At 42.8% G+C, this 16,332-nt stretch overlaps 1 protein-coding gene across 10 annotated transcripts in view; it reads left to right on the top strand.

The window, feature by feature from the left end:
* The window catches only part of FRMD4B (FERM domain containing 4B), a 358,959-nt gene that overhangs the window by 210,245 nt on the left and 132,382 nt on the right, over positions 1–16,332 (top strand). For 9 of the 10 annotated variants that reach the window (XM_086366868.1, XM_086366871.1, XM_086366869.1 and 6 more), the window contains one exon: positions 14,796–14,861. In XM_086366868.1, the coding sequence (XP_086222994.1) occupies positions 14,796–14,861 (66 nt within the window). Of the gene's footprint in view, positions 1–7,817; positions 7,872–14,795; positions 14,862–16,332 lie in introns of those variants that run through there. The other variant, XM_086366873.1, reaches the window with a different exon arrangement.

Below are 16,332 nucleotides of genomic sequence, written 5' to 3' on the forward strand. Positions count from 1 at the left end.
CTCAGTGGTCTCAGCATCCTGACCCAGAGCTCTGAGCAATGTCCTCCCCCCAGGTCCCCTTCTCCCATTGAACTTCTCCAGTGGTATGTTGGTAAATGTTTAACAACCAGCTTTCTGGGGACAAGGGTTCTTGTTTAGTCGCTGAGTTGTATCTGATCCTTTTGCAACCCTATGGACTGTAGGGCACCAGGTTCCTCTGTGTATGAGATTTTCCAAACGAGAATACTGGAGTGGGTTGCCATTTCCTCCTCCAGGGAATCTTTCTGACCCAGATATCAAACCTGCCTCTCCTGTATTGGCAGGTAGATTCTTTACCACTGAGCCATCAGTGAAGCCCAAGCTACCAGGTAGCATTTGCCAATTTCCAATAATATTCTCACCTTGACTGACTTCATGTCATCAAGGTTAACAACACTGAGTTGGGAAAAGATGAGCATTAGGCATCACTAAACAGAATTGCTGCCATACTGATTCACTAGATGTTAATAACCTCAAGAACAAAGAGAATAGTAAAAGGGAGTAAAAGATGTAAGTTGATCTAGCTTAATTTTTAATATTGGTTACACTTAAAAACCAGCTAGAAAACGGGACAGTAGATGCTCATGAGCTGTTAGGGGATGGCTCCCTCAGAGGATTCTTTCCCCTCATTGTGTTTCCTGGTGCTCACCCAGAAGTCTTCTTGGGCTCCTGTTATGAATTTCTCTCATCTCTCTGACCTGTGGCCTTCCAGTTTTGGGTTTGCTCTGTTTTAATCTTTGAATCCAATGTTAGCCTCAAAAAAAGACTGAATCCTCTTTGAAAGCACAACCAGCATTAGATTACATTAAAGTTTCATCACTGAATATTAGAAGTATCTAGGTTGAGGGGAATGGTTTGTTCTGTGATGGTAAAATGAGTCCTGGATGTTAAGAATTTTTCTATATTGTCCAAAATGAATTGACTTTTCTGTTTTCACTACTTGATAATGCTTTGCTAAATCCCCTACTCAAATAGACATTTCTATCAACCAAGATAGGATTCTGGATCTAGTAGAATCCATTTGTATTATTAATATAATAATTATAAACTTCCTAAGGATCTATTTTATCCTCTACTTACACTTGGACCCAAAGAACCAAGAGATTTTGAAAAGCATAAATCAGAGACATTCTAACAAGGCCAATGAAAAAATTGAAACGTGAAAATTCTGACAATAAGTATGTCTTCTAAAATTAGTGTAAAGTTGATTTAGGTTTTCTGATTAATTTTTGTTTATTCTTAGGTTTGTATGGCAATGTATGTAATCTGTTTGCTCTGCGGATGGCTTATATCGAGTCCAGATTTCCAAATGTGCCTTACTGAATAAACAGTACTGAGAGTATCTTTCAGTTACAAGTACAGCAGTTTATTTTTAAAATCTCTCCACCCGAGCTGTGCCTGTCTTTAAGTTTTTTGAAAGACGCAGTACTTTCACTCCTTCCTACAGGCTGTTTTTCACGGGAAAAGAGAAAACTGACAGTTGGCAAAGCAAAAAGTTTCCAAACCACAGGGTGTCTGCTACTTGCATGATCACTGAAGCTAAAATTTCCAATTTCTACCCAGCGACCAGAGAACTTCTTTTCTGGTCAACCTGAAAGGCAGACAGGAACGAAAATCCCCCTTGGCCCGGGCAGTCTTCTCAGCTTTTCTTGGTTCCACTTTGTGACTTTTCCTGTTTACAGTATCTGTACCCTCCCATTTTTTTTCTTTTCTTTTTTGACTCATTTATACTGTACCGTGATGTCTAAAAATACAGTCTAACAACTGGTTTTAAGTAAAGAGGATGTTTCTTTCTGGGGGAAAAAAAAAAAAAGCAGACATATCCTCCATGGTTTCCTGAAAATAAACATTTGACAGTGTCTCATCAGAGTTTCTAATTGGAAAATGATGCAGAGTCTGAATATATATATATAGACAACCCTGTTTTCACGGCAGCTGCTTCCATGAAGAAGCTTCTGTGAAGACAGGTCACCTATTTTCCCCCTTTTCCTTTGATGAGCTCCTTCTTGAACTTGGCTCAGCCCCTTATTACCTGGGACCCTTTGGCACTTCGTAACTATCTACTTCACAGGATGGTTGTGAGAATTTGGTGGACAAAATGTATGTCAAAGCACAAGACATGAACAATACAATCAACATGTATTGATTTCCATTTTGTGTTGTTGAAAACAAGAGTAGCTAGCCCCAGACACGGTTTGGTGGCAGTCAGATAAGGAGTAAGAGTTTGCAAGAGTTTCCCCAGCTTTGGCCACATGCTTGTACTTGTGCTCAGTTGCTCAGTCGTGTCCGACTCTTTGCAACCCTGTGGACTGTAGCCTGCCAGCCTTCTCTGTCCGCTGGATTTTCCAGGCAAGAGTACTAGAGTGGGTTGTCATTTCTTCCTCCAGGGGATCTTCCCGACCCAGGGAGAGAACCTGCTTCTCTTGCGTCTCCTGCGTTGGCAGGCAGATTCTTTACCACTGCACCATCTGGGGAGCCCATGTGGGAAACCCCTTTTGTGCACATAGGCAGGTACAAATGGTGATTTTGAGTTAATCTCTTGATTATCACTGAGAAATCAGAATGGAATTAATCCCCAGCTGTTGAGTTGCCTGCTCTCTCCAGGGTTTAACTGGTGGAGTTAAACTGTTCAATGCTAATGTGACAGTTTGACCTCTTAATAATCCAGGAGAACTTTTTTCTTGAGGAAAACAGTCACTTAACCAACTGAAAATAACCACTTACAGTTCACATAATAGTAGTCAGCAGCTTATAAATCATTTCCACTAATTCTAAGACTCACTGCACTAGAGTAAGGTCGGGAAAGCATGTCAGGCACTTCGCACAGATCCTAACGCATAATCTCTGCCTAATAAATTGAGTGAATGACTGGTGATACGACTACCTTCTGACCTTTGAAGTAAATTTTACAATAGGTTCAACCTGCATTAATACAAGAGACAAAGCTAAATGAGATTGATTCTTACCATTCCCGTTTTATAGGCATGTACACTGAGGTTGAGAGAGAGTCTGACTTTCAGGCCACACTCTTAGTTACATGACAGAACTGGGATACACACCCACGCCTCCCAATTCTAAAACCTGTGTACGCCTCATTGACACTAGGCTGGTTTCTCCTGATGGCCTTCAGCTCCAGGCTTAATAAGTTATCCCCTTCCCCCATCCCTCCCCATTTCTCTCTTTCTCTTTCTTTCTTTCAAACCTGCCCTTTCTTTTCACCTGTCTTATGAGATCAGGAGATAATCTGATAAGGGATTGTCTTTTATGAGAATATCCTCCCTGGGGAATGTCTGCTAAAGCTGACTGAGCTTGCTTGCCAGGTTGATGCTGGATCCACAGAAATAGCTTTTCTTGCTTGCTTTTCTCCAACCTCTGCCAGGCAGAAAGGGGCTAGCAGTTGAATGCTAACATCCAGAAAACAAGGTTATCCTTCCAATCTCTCCTGGGAGCCACCTGTCAAGAGCTGTGGTCCAATTTAACTTTTCTCCACTTGCTCAAGTTTTGTGCTTCCTGGGTAAGAAGTCAGCTTTGAAGCATGTTCTTTGCACATGCTCAGAACTTCACTGCATTGCCAACTGAGCTATTTCAGAGCCCTATTCTTATCTGAAAATATCTTGTTTCATTCTTTTTTCTTTTATCGTGGAGCATGGTTGATTAACAGTGTTGTGTTAGTTTCAGGTGTGCAGCAAAGTGATTCAGTTATACATGTATATGTATCTGTTCTTTTTCAAAGTCTTTTCCCATTCAGGTTATTATAAAATATTGAGCAGCATTCCCTGTGCTATACAGTAGGTCCTTGTTGGTTATCTGCTTTAAATATAGAAGTGTGTACATATCAATCCCAAACTTTCAATCTGTCTCTACTGCCCAACCCTTGTTCATTTTTTCTCCTTATCTTTAGAGCAGTTGTTCTCAATCAGGGACCATTTCATCCTCTGGGAGACACTTGTCAGGGTCAGAAGACATATGGTTGTCACGTGGAAGGAAGGAGTGCTGGCATCTAGTGGGTTGAGGCCAGGGAGGCTGCTAAAACTCCTACAGTGCATGGGGGTAGACCCCACAACAAAGAACTGTCCAGCCTCAAATGTCAATGGTGCCAGTGTTGAGAAATCACACTGTGAGACAAGCTTCAGAGACACTGTCCTGTGGATCTCATTTATGGGTGTCTTAGTACCCAGAATAGTGCTCGCATTTAGGAAGTGCTGAATATTGGTTGAGTGAATGAATGAACACATGCTCCAGAGTTTCTCCACCCTGAATCAACTGCACTGTGTGCTGGACTGCATTCTTAAGCCCAGAATAATGGAGTCAGGCCCAGGCAGCCACCTAACCCATGAATAATCATCCTGTGCCCAGAGTGCTCACATAAGTAGCACAGAACCGGCGGCACAAGAGGTGGGAGTTGACTCCATCCTGGTAGTCACTGAAAATCATTAACAAGCACAGAGAAGCCGTTTTGGCAACTGCAGGAGAGAGCCAAGGAATGCTGATTGCAAAAACTTTTTGCACCCCTCTGACCTTGCTTTCAGATAGTGGCTGGAACCAGGCAGCTGTAATTTGGTGGATGTAGATCAAGCTCTTCCAGAATAGTGTGATGCATGACAATCAAGATGATACGTAAAATGCCTCAGCCACATGTGATTTAATGTGTAAGACTAATAATTGTGGATGCTCAGTCATGTCCATGGAGAAGGCAATGGCACCCCACTCCAGTACTCTTGCCTGGAAAATCCCATGGACGGAGGAGTCTGGTAGGCTGCAGTCCATGGGGTCACTAAGAGTTGGACACAACTGAGCGACTTCACTTTCACTTTTCACTTTCATGCATTGGAGAAGGAAATGGCAACCCACTCCAGTGTTCTTGCCTGGAGAATCCCAGGGACGGGGGAGCCTGGTGGGCTGCCGTCTATGGGGTCGCACAGAGTCGGACACGACTGAAGCGACTTAGCAGCAGCAGCAATCATGTCCAACTCTTTGCGACCCCACTATAGCCTGCCAGGCTCCTCTGTCCATGGGATTCTTCAGGCAAGAATACTGGAGTGGGTTGCCGTTTCTCCTGGGTATTAACTTCCCAACCCGGAGACTGAACTCATGTCTCCTGCGCTCTTGCACTGGCAGGGGGGTTCTTTACCACTAGCGCCACAGCTCGTAACAGAAGTAATGTGACCCAACAGTGCAGGGCATGGACCATGGAGTCAGATGCCTGCATTGATGTCCTATTCCACCTTTTCCTGGGCTTCCCAGGGGCCTCAGTGGTAAAGAACCCACCTGCCAGTGCAGGAGCTGCAGGATAAACAGGTTCAATGCCCAGGTCAGGAAGATCCCCTGGAGGAGGAAGTGGCAACGCACTCCAGTGGGTTATTCTTGCCAGGATAATCCCACAGACATAGGAGCCTGGCGGGCTGCATACAGTCTGCGGGGTCGCAAAGAATTGGGCACGACTGAGCATAAGCGCGAGCCGCCTCTTCCTAGCTCTGTAACCCTGTGGACTGGGGTCCGTCAGTTACCTTCTCTGAGCCTCAGTTTTCTCACCGGAGTGATACAGGATTGGAATCTACCTCACAGTGTTGTTATGAGAGAATGTAAATGGCCCGCGTAAAGAAAAGAAAGCTCTCTGGAAAGAGCTGGCACACAGCAGCCATTACTTCTTAGTATTTTTCCTAAAGCAGATTATTCATCCTTGGTTAAGGGAATTCTCCCCCTCTTTTTCACTCCCCCAACCCCGGCCCGTTTTCCTTTCTTCCTCTGCTTCTTTTATGCCACCTGTGCTTCTTCCTTCCTCACTGTCTCTCCTTTGCCTGCTCTGGTCCCAGTGAACTGCAGGAGACTCCCAGGAGTCCTACTTTGATAGAACTCATGGTCCCAAGATCCTGCCCCAGGTCACACAGCATCTTGACCTGACATGAGTTACTCAACATCTCTGCCCTTCAGTTTTGCCACCTACAAAATCTCAACAGGAAAACTTCTCACTTCCGAGGGTTGTTTACAGCATGAAAAAAGACAGTACCCATGTGGAGCGCTTAGCGCTCGTGTGACACGTCCCGCATGCTTCCTCGAAGCTAAGAGAATGGGTGATTGATACTGAAAAAAGAAGTCCCCAGGGACTGCATGCTGGGAGGGCAGGCACCGTCTTGAAAGACCTTAAGGGAAATTGCAGCTGACTGGCATTGGAGACGTCTGTGTCAGTCTAGGCCATTCTCTGAACGAGAGTGTCAATAGCTCATATTCACTCAGCACCCAGAGACGGTATAAAGGGACCCTGTTCAGCTGAGGTTGACATCATGTGCGTGAAATCTAAAACTCCATCCACTCAATAGATCCTAAAGTAAGAACGTCCCAGATACGTCCCTTTTCCGTCTCTCCATTTCCTCCAAGATACCTCATCTCATGAGGAATTAATAGCACACCTTGTTCTCTGGGCAGAACGCTTGTTTTTGTTTTTTTTGTATGTGTTTGTCTGTCTGGTCAAGGCTTGGGAGGTGTTTTTGGAACGTCCTCAATTTGCATTATGCTCTACACGTTTAAATCATTTGTCAACCAATTTCATTGGTAACTGCATCTAGACCAGTTAAAGTGTTCCTTCCCTGAGCAGAGATTTATTGTCCACTTTCTAGCCATGTGCCGGGCACTGTTCCAGGCCTTGGGGATACAGTGGTGAACACATCAACCAAGGCCTCTCCCGTAGAATCGACATTCAGAGAAGAATAAACAAACAACAACAACAAAATAATTTCTTTTCTGGTATGTTCTCTGTCATAGCACCGCAATGTGGTGTAAGAGACAGTGTCCAGGCTTTACACTGAGGACAGGGAAGGCCTCTTGAAGATGGTGGCATTTGATTTAACATCTGAAAGATGCAAAAGCACCCAGTCATGCCATAATCTGGGGCAAGAGCATTCCAGACAGAGAGAACAGTGTATATACTGAGTCTCAAAGTAGGAACAAGCCTTCGTGCTGAGGAAGAAAAGAAGGTCAATGTGACTGGTGTGTCAAGTCAAGGCAGGTGGGTTGTAAATGAAGTTAGAGAGGGTGGGGGGTCAGGTTCCGTGGACAGTGTCAGTGAGGCAAGGAGCTGGATTCTCCCCTGCACTGCTGGAGGAGCCCTTGGGTATTTTTAAGCAGGGAGTGAAGGGAGATCACTCACAAAACCATAGGGAGACTGGACTCAAAAGAATGAATCCCGATTAGGTAGCCGATTTTACCCACATCTAGGTAAGAGATGGTGGTGGACTAAACTCTAGATCCATCACCCCACAACACATCTTGAGAAGTCATTTCAATGAGACAGGTCCTCTTTTGCTGAACTTTCAGTAAAGGTCAAAAGGAATGAGAGAGAGGAAATGAAGCTTGTTGCTTCCTTACCAAGGTTTTACATTTCCCTGTTCCAAAGAGCTACTAAAGCAAAACCAAAGTAGGCTGGGCTTCTGGCCTTTTATTTATTTATTTTGTAACTGATACTTCCTGTTGGCTTTCTAAGCTGCCCCCAGTCATTAGGAATGATCCCACCATGCCCTGTCTTGACTTGCCCTTAGGTTTGTTTGTTGGGGGGGGGGTGCGGTTGTTGTTGTTTCTGCTTGTTTCTGTTTTTCTGACTCTCCACTCTCATCTTCTAAATCAGATAGTGAGATTGGGATTTGGTAGGGGGAGGTTCTCGCAGACTTGAAGCCCACTACAGGCTGCACATCCAGGGCGCCCCAGGAAGCCAGCGGTCTGGCCTGTGGCCAGTTCTCACTTCCCTTCTGATCTTCCTCATTTACCACTGAGCAGATGGAGGTCTTTCCACCAGCACTCAGCACTTAGCCTCTGAGGACCTGCTCTATCAGCTGGGGAGCAAGCGCAGGGCAGCCACTGAGGTGGGAGTTTTAATCCAACATGCACGATTTTAACCTCCAAACTCCTGAGGTTGAAGGAGGGAAGGGGTGGTGGGAGGGATATCCAGTCTGGGTGAGTGTCAAGAGAAACTTTCCAAAGAGCTCGTTTTTGTTACATGTGTTTCTATTCCACGAGAAGCATTGCTGCTGTTAGCTGTCACTGTGTAGGGGTCAAATCTGAAACTGCTCCGGTGGTCCCCATGGGGCTCCAGGGTGATTTTGAATGTGTCAGTATAATCATTGTGACCCTAACAGCTCCCTTCACATATGACTCCTGTGGATGACATTAGAAGAGAAAGCTTCAGTGGGAGTCATATTTGAAAATAAAGAAGAAATGCTTAGGCTTTTTTCTTTTTGTGGTTACAATAGTTTTTTTAATTTTTTCTTTTTAAATCCATCTTTTGGGGGGAAAAGTACATTTGTGTAAGGTGGTGTTTAGCAGCTGAGTAACCTCATACTCCCCACGTGTGCTCTGTCTAGCCTGAAAGACAGCGACCTGAGTTTTATTACATAAGTTTCAGGTATACAACATAGTGTCTCAAGATTTTTCAAGGTTTTACTGCATTTAAAGTTATTATAAAACATTGGCTGTACTCCTTGTGCTGTATAATATATCCTTGTAACGTATTTATTTTATTCCTAGTAGTTTGTGCCTCTGAGTCCCCTACCCTGCCGCCCCACCTCTCCCCACTTTGTTCTCTATATCTGTGAGTCTGTTCCCTTTTTTATTATTATTATTCATTAATTGCGTTATTTTTTAGATTCCAGAGTCCTGTGTTTTAATCCTGGGGCTCATACTGACTCCCTGTGTGGTACTGTGCACATCTGTCCTTAATTTACCCACATTCCAAATAAGCAGTGGAGATTAGATCTCTTTTAAGAGTCTAAGTTCTATGATTCTAACTACTTGTAGTCAAATGATTCTGCCCTGGAACTGAGATGGTTTTTCATACCTACTTTACAATGCATTGTTTTCTCTTTTCTACCCACTTATCTCCTCTCCTGAAAATGTGCTGCGTGGGAAGGCTTTCCTACAATTTGTCACTTTATAGCGTAGGGAGTACCTTGTGGGTAGCTAAGTAGTTAAGAGCTTGGGCTTTGGGTTTGGGTCTAGTTCTGCTGTTTATGAATCCTGTTATTTATAATTGCCCTAGTAACCTCCTTCCCATGTGTTATTGGGAGATGAGATTACTGCCTTGTGTGAGTGTCATGAGGGTTGAATATGTTCATATGTGTAAAGTGCTTAGTGCAATGCCTGGAATGTACAAAGGGTTTGTTAGTGGTGGTGTTAGTGTGTTTATTAAAATGCTTAGCCCGGTGACAGGGACACAGAAGGACACAGAAACTAGCTGTCCTCTCTCTTTTATTTCTGCTCCATCAGCTCTGGAGAATGTTTCTACTGTGTGCTTTTTAAACTTCACCTGTCATTTATCTTCTTTAAAATGGGTTGATAACATTCTTCCTATTAAAAAGTTTTTTGTTTTAATGGAAGGATAAATGGATTACAGAAAAGTTTAGCTGTTTGCTTGCTAATTTTAAAGTGTGTGGGGACTATAATAATTGTGGTTCTCAGAAGCAGAATATTTTACTCTCAAGAGTGTCAGATTAAAAACTGTCAGGATGTTGCTTCTGTGGTTTGGAAAGACTGAGTAACTTTTTAAAGGTAATATAGATAGTAAGAGATAAAGTACAATTTTGAGCCCAAGTCTGGTTTAGAACAGTTATATAAGTTGCATCATTTCTCAGGCCTCAGTTTCCTGGTGCTTGAATGAGATTCCCCCTTCATAGGCTGTGTAGAGACTGAAATAGTAAATTTTTTTTCTTTAAAGAAGAAAACATGAATGGTTTTTTTTTATTCTGCAGCCTCTCCTATTTTTCTTTTGTGATCCCACGTAAACACATTGGTTCACATGTAGCTTGGATTTCAAATTTGTATCCCCCTAAACTCTCTTAGAAACCCTGTTACGCTGGAAGCTCTGAATTAGGACTACCTGACTTTGGGTCATTTATTTTGAGATACTTTATGTTAGTAAGGGTCCGGTGTCACACCGTTGCCCCGTGCACGCCAGGCCCTTCTTGGACGTTTGGTTGTGTCTCTTCCCTCGCATCGGGTGTACTTGAATGTGGTTTGTGTGTTCCCGTAACTGGACTCCCAGGAACCTGGCACATAATACACATGTGTGAACCAGAGACCACAAACGCCGTCTTCAGAGGGGGCTGCTCAGCCTCACCCTGTAGCTGTGAAGGAAATCCATCCCACAGTTTCTGGATCTTACCATCTAAAATTTTATTAAGTGGCATATCCTAATTTCTAGTGTCATCAACTGAAATTTATTCATAAACATTGTTTTGACCAACAAAATACAGCCCCATCACCTCTCAACCTTTGATTTAAGTAAGTGACAAGGGCAGGTTTTTCTTTGTTTTTTCCCACCCTATTTATTTTGTTAATGTATAGTTTTTATACATTTACAATGTGTTAATTTCTGCTATACAGTAAAGTGATTCAGTTATACATATATTTACATTCTTTTAGAATATTCTTGCTAAAGAAAAGAATATTCTTTTCTAATATTCTTTTTAGAATATTATGGTTTCTTGTAGGATATTGAGTATAGTTCCCTGTGCTATACAGTAGTACCTTGGTGTTTATCCATTCTATATATAAGAGCTTACACCAGGCAGGTTTTTCTATTGTTACCGATGGTCAAATCAGCCCTTTGACCTCCCAGAGAAGCCGTCCTCCCACATAGGAAAGGGCTTAGGCCTGTGGGCTCAGATGTGACCGGGACTGGGACATGCCAGTGTGGGCATAAAACTGTAGCGGCATCTCCCCAGTTCGTCTGCACTGCCCTTCTCCATCTAGCTTGTGTGTGTGATCCTCACATCACATGGTGGGTATTTGTTAAGTCCTTTCCACTGCCCGCCAGCTGTTGTATTGTCTTTGATGAGAGCATCAGTAATTTGAGTAATTTTACCATATGAATGACATCATGTGGGGAGTCCATTCTCTGGCATCTGTAAAGAACTCACCTGCCAGTGCAGGTAGACCTAAGAAACACGGGTTCGATCTCTCGGTCAGCAAGATCCCCTGGAGGAGGGCATTGCAACCCACTCCAGTATTCTTGCCTGGAGAATCCCGTGGACAGGGGAGCCTGGGGGGCTACAGTCCATGAGGTCACACAGAGTCAGACACGACTGAAGCGACTTAGCTTCAGTATAGATCCTTGTGGTGTCTTGTGAACATGCTTTTAGTTGCAATAAGCAGCCTCCAACTCAAGGTAGCTTAAGAGACGGGCATAGGGGAAGTGGATTTATCAAAGGAATACAGGGATATTTTATGGAACTCAAGAACAAGGATTCTGGATAAACCACAATGGAAAAGAATATAATTAAGAATGTATGCATGTGAACTCCAGGAGTTGGTGATGGACTGGGAGGCCTGGCGTGCTGTGATTCATGGGGTCGCAAAGAGTCGGACACGACTGAGCGACTGATCTGATCTGGTCTGATGCATATGTATAACTGAGTCACTTTGCTGTACAGCAGAAATTAACTCAATATTGCAAATCAGCCATACTTCAATAAAGAAATAAATTTTTTTAAAAAAAGAATAAGGATTCACGCCAGTGGAATGGGCTAGACGTGACTGGAGAGACACTAGGAACTCTGACAGCAACTCTCAAGCTTCTCCTCAGGCTGTGTGATTTTCTCTTGCCTCCTTCCAGTTCCCTGTCTCCTTCGTTCTCCCTGCAGATGGTTTTCCTTTTTCTCTACATGCTGCAGATAGTGGCTGCCCCACAACCACCGTATTTTCATCCACTCAGACTCAGTTCCAGATTCCCTGGACTGAGGTTCTGATTGGCCCACCTTAGGTCAGCTGTCTTTCTCCTCATCCAATCAACTAAGGCTAAAGGGTTACAACCAAGTTGTACAAACATGGGCACCACTCCCTATGTCTATCATGAGATGGCCAGATACACCTAAAAAATATTTACTGTTAAATTCTCTGAGATAAAATAATGTATTGACAAAAGATACATTGACCTAAATCAAGGTGGATCCAAAGAAAAACTGAAAGGCGAAGAAGTGGTTTTGTTTTGTTTTTAATCCAGAAATAAATTCATTTGGGTTATGCAGCAACAGAGTACTTTGTAATATTTTATAAGTTTTGACATATTCCTTAATGGATTCATATTGTTTCCGTTGATCTTTTGAGTATTATTTTTTAATATTGTTCTCTGGGGCATGTGCTTTGGGTTTGCTTGCCGGTTTTAAAAAGAGATCAAATGAGTTAAACTGAAACATTGATTTGTTTCCTCCTATAGTGTGTTGTTGCTAAATTGCTTCAGTTGTGTCCTATTCTTTGCGACCCCATGGACTGTAGCCCAGCAGGTTCCTCTGCCCATGGGATTCTCCAGACAAGAATACTGGATTGGGTTACCATGCCCTCCTCAATGGGATCTTTCTAACCCAGGGATTGAACCCACATCTCATGTCTCCTGCATTGGCAGGCAGATTCTTTACCACTAGCACCAGCTGGGAAGCCCTATAGAACAGTAGGAAAAAAGATGACTTTTTTTTCTGTTGTTCATTTAGACATTAATTCAAATTTTAACTTGTTTTTTACTTGCCCAGGCAAATTTGAATAATTAGCCTTAAACTCTGTACCTTGGTTTCCTTGTCTGTAAAATGGGGGTGTTGTCATATTGTGGAGTTTTAATGAGATAGTTTCCATGATGTTCCCAGCTTAGTGCCTAAAACAAAGATATGTTTCCTTTCCTCTTGCCACCAAAGACTTGGCTTTGCAGATTTAAGGACATAATCATGGAAAATGAGACAACGTAGAACTTACTCACTTACCTTTTAGCACTATTTCCAAAGTTCTTACGGGCCACATCTCCATAATGCCACCATCTAACCAACTGAGCTACTTTCTAGACTTTCCAAGAGGGAGGGGATGTATATATACATATAACTGATCCACTTCATTGTACAGCAGAAACTCACATAACATTGTAAAGCAACTATACCCTAATTTTTAAAAAATATAAGTACAATACTATAATTAGTATCTTTCACATGGCTTATCCCACTCAATTTTCTCATCTATTGAATTGGGGATAATAACACCAAGCTCAGATGGTGACTAGGGAACTCAGAGATAATATTATAAAAACACTTCGAGCAAAGCTGAGTATGTAGTTGCTGCTTAGTAATGGAGGCAATTTTCATTTTAAAATTGGATTATATGTATCTGAGTTTCCAGGTCTTACAGTTTTGCTTCATTTTGTGTTTGGCCAAGCCACGTGGCTTGCAGGATTTTAGTTCCAGTACCAGGGATTGAAGCTGGGCCCAGAGCAGTGAAAGCATAGGTCCTAACCACTGGACCACCGGGGAATTCCCAGGGTCTTAGAATTTTGTACAACAGCTGAGAGACAAAGTGCTGTGCTTGCTTTTCAAAAGTGACCCAGCAGTTCTACATCCATGAACAAAGCTAGATGTGCAAAATTTATGATGACATTGCTTATGACAGCAAAAGGCAGAAAACAACCTAAGTGTTTCTTAACAGGACACTCATTGAATTATTATATGTCTGCACAAATGATTTGATACTATAGACCTTTTATGAAGAATGAGGTTGGTCTATATGTGTTGACATTGGAAAGATATCCGAGAAATATTTAATTAAAAAAGCAAAGGGCAAACAGTGAGTGTAGCAGTTCTACTTGAACTGAAAAAGAACCTCACACATATAAATATTCATATACACAGATACCAGATACGACACAGATACCACAGTTTCATACACATACAAATATTAAGAGTACCTGCTTCATTGTGTCGTTGTGAGAACAATGTGTCTAACAGTATTAAAATAGAACGTTTAATATGAGAATATATGTTTTTAACACATATCTGGGAAAGATTGAAGGCGGGAGGAGAAGGGGACGACAGAGGATGAGATGGCTGGATGACATCACCGACTCATTGGATGTGGGTTTGAGTGAACTCCAGGAGTTGGTGATGGACAGGGAAGCCTGGCATGCTACAGTCCGTGGGGTTGCAAAGAGTCGGACACGACGAGCAACTGAACTGAACTGATGTGTTTTTAACATGTACATGTGTATATCTGAAAATCCATATAAAGATGGTCTGTGAGGATTCGCCTCAAACTGACAGCGTGGTAATTTGTGCAGGTAGAATGGTTTGGAGCTTTTGGTAATCAAAGTGGATCTTTGCATTTTATGCATTGTTTAAATATTTTACAAGAAATAATTTCCTTATATTGCAATTATAAGTGATAAAAAATTAAATATAATTAGTAGTTTGTACATCAAGCTGTTCTTAACTGGGTATCTTAACTATTCTTAACTATCAGTTACAGTAGTGATATATTACAAAGGGGGACCAAGATTTCAAAACTGGAGACTTCACTTTTTAACTTGAGTTTCATTTGTCAAATACATTATGTCAAATATGACAGATTTGTTTGTCAAATACATTATGTATGTATTGTGTTTATTGAAAGACACTAATGAATAAAATATTTTCATTTGAAAAATAAAATACTGATTCAAGGAAAAATATAGTTGTTTCCTCTGAGCAGAAAGCCTGCTTTTCATAGTTAAATTTTGTACGTGCCATATAGGTATTATATTTTCAACATATTGAGTGGTCTTTGCTTTTCATTCTTTTCTCTTTTAAGTCTCAGAGCTAAAACAAAAAAACCCTAAGAGCTGATGCCGTATAATAAATCTGTTTACAATGACCAAAACTGACGATTACCGCAGCTCATGGCATTTTTAGGCCGAGCACATCACATGAAGAAAAACGGTACATCAAGCTCGAGGGTGTGCCTGCCGGCCCCAGCCTGATGCCCCTCTTGCTGTCTTGTCCCCGCAGATGACAGAAGGCAGGCACTGCCAGGTGTGCCTCCTGGATGACCGGAGACTGGAGCTGCTGGTTCAGGTAGGTGTTGCCACCAGGGGACAGCGCATCCGGCTTCGCTCTGTGAGCCTCGGGGCCTGTGTTCAGTCTGCTGGCTTATCTGCACCTCAGAACCAGTGACACAGGATTGTTTGTGGGGACTTCAAAGCTAATACCTGCCTGTACTTAAGAGTAACTATAGCCTGGTGACAGGATTCAGAGATGTGTGGATTCCAGTCTCAGCTTTGACACTCAGTAGCTGTTTGACCCTGGGCAAGTGACTCGATTTGTTTGAATTACCTCTTGTTGGTCAATCGCTGACCATAACGTTTCCCAGAAAGGGTTTTTTTTTAAGATTATTACTTTTGGCTGTGCTTGGTCTTCGTTGCAACATGGGCTCTTCTAGGGGCCAAGCAGGGGCCACTCTCTAGGTGCGGTGTGCGGGCTTCCCACTGCGATGAGAAGCTTCTCATGGCTTCTCTGGTTGCAGAGCACGAGCTTTAGGGCATGCAGGCTCAGTGAGTGTGGCTCCTGAGCTCTAGAGCACAGGCTCAGCAGTTGTGGTGTAAGGCTTGTGGCTTGTGGGATCCTCCTGGATAGTGATCGAACCCGCATCTCCTGCATTGGCAGGCAGATTCTTTACCACCGAGCCACCAGGGAAGCCCCCAGAAAGGGTTTTTATGAGCTAAGACTGCATTCTGCTGCTTTCCCTGCCACATGGCATGGTCTAAGTTAAATACCCATTTACAACAGCTGTGAGCTGGGGTTAAGATTGACTCATCTTCCTCTCAGAAATTATGGTTAAAATGAGACTAGATTAATTCCAAGCTCCCAGTCCTTCCCTCCCATACCTCCGCCCCCTTGGCAACCACAGGTCTGTTCCCTATGTCTGTGAATCTGCTTGGGAGCTCGGGATTAGCAGATGTAAACTAGTAGATATAGGATGGATAAACAAAGGCCTACCATATAGCACAGGCTGCTATGTCCAATACCCTGTGATAAACCACAATGGAAAAAAATATGAAAAAAGAATATATGTATAGCTGAGTCACTTTGTAGTAGAAATTAACACGTTTTAAATCAAGTGTTTTTCAATAAAATTAAAAAACATCAAACTAGATTATATATGTGAATGAAATCTCCAAAACAAATGGAGCTGTATGAATGATGGTATCTTGATTATTGATGCTTCTCTCTTTCTTCCCCCAACACTCTAGACCCAGATTCTTTTTTGTTGTTGTTTGTTTTACTTTTTGGCTGCCAAGCACTGGGCTCTTAATTCCCCAACCAGGGATAGAACCAACACCCTCTGCAGTGGGAGCACAGAGTATTAAACACTGGACCGCCAGGGAAGTCCCTGGACTCACAGCCTTAAAAAATCATGGAAAAGCCTGCTGACAGCCACACCTACAGCTGTGACAAGAATGCCCTCCCTTGACCAAACCTAAATTCTTCTCCTTTCTGAGGCTTGTGCCCAGTCCACTGTGTACAGGCTTCAATTAGAACAAAAATA

Source organism: Bos grunniens, chromosome 22 (assembly GCF_055505025.1).
Source record: "Bos grunniens cultivar Pamir isolate PY7600 chromosome 22, Bosgru_T2T1.0, whole genome shotgun sequence".
Lineage (NCBI taxonomy): Eukaryota > Metazoa > Chordata > Mammalia > Artiodactyla > Bovidae > Bos > Bos grunniens.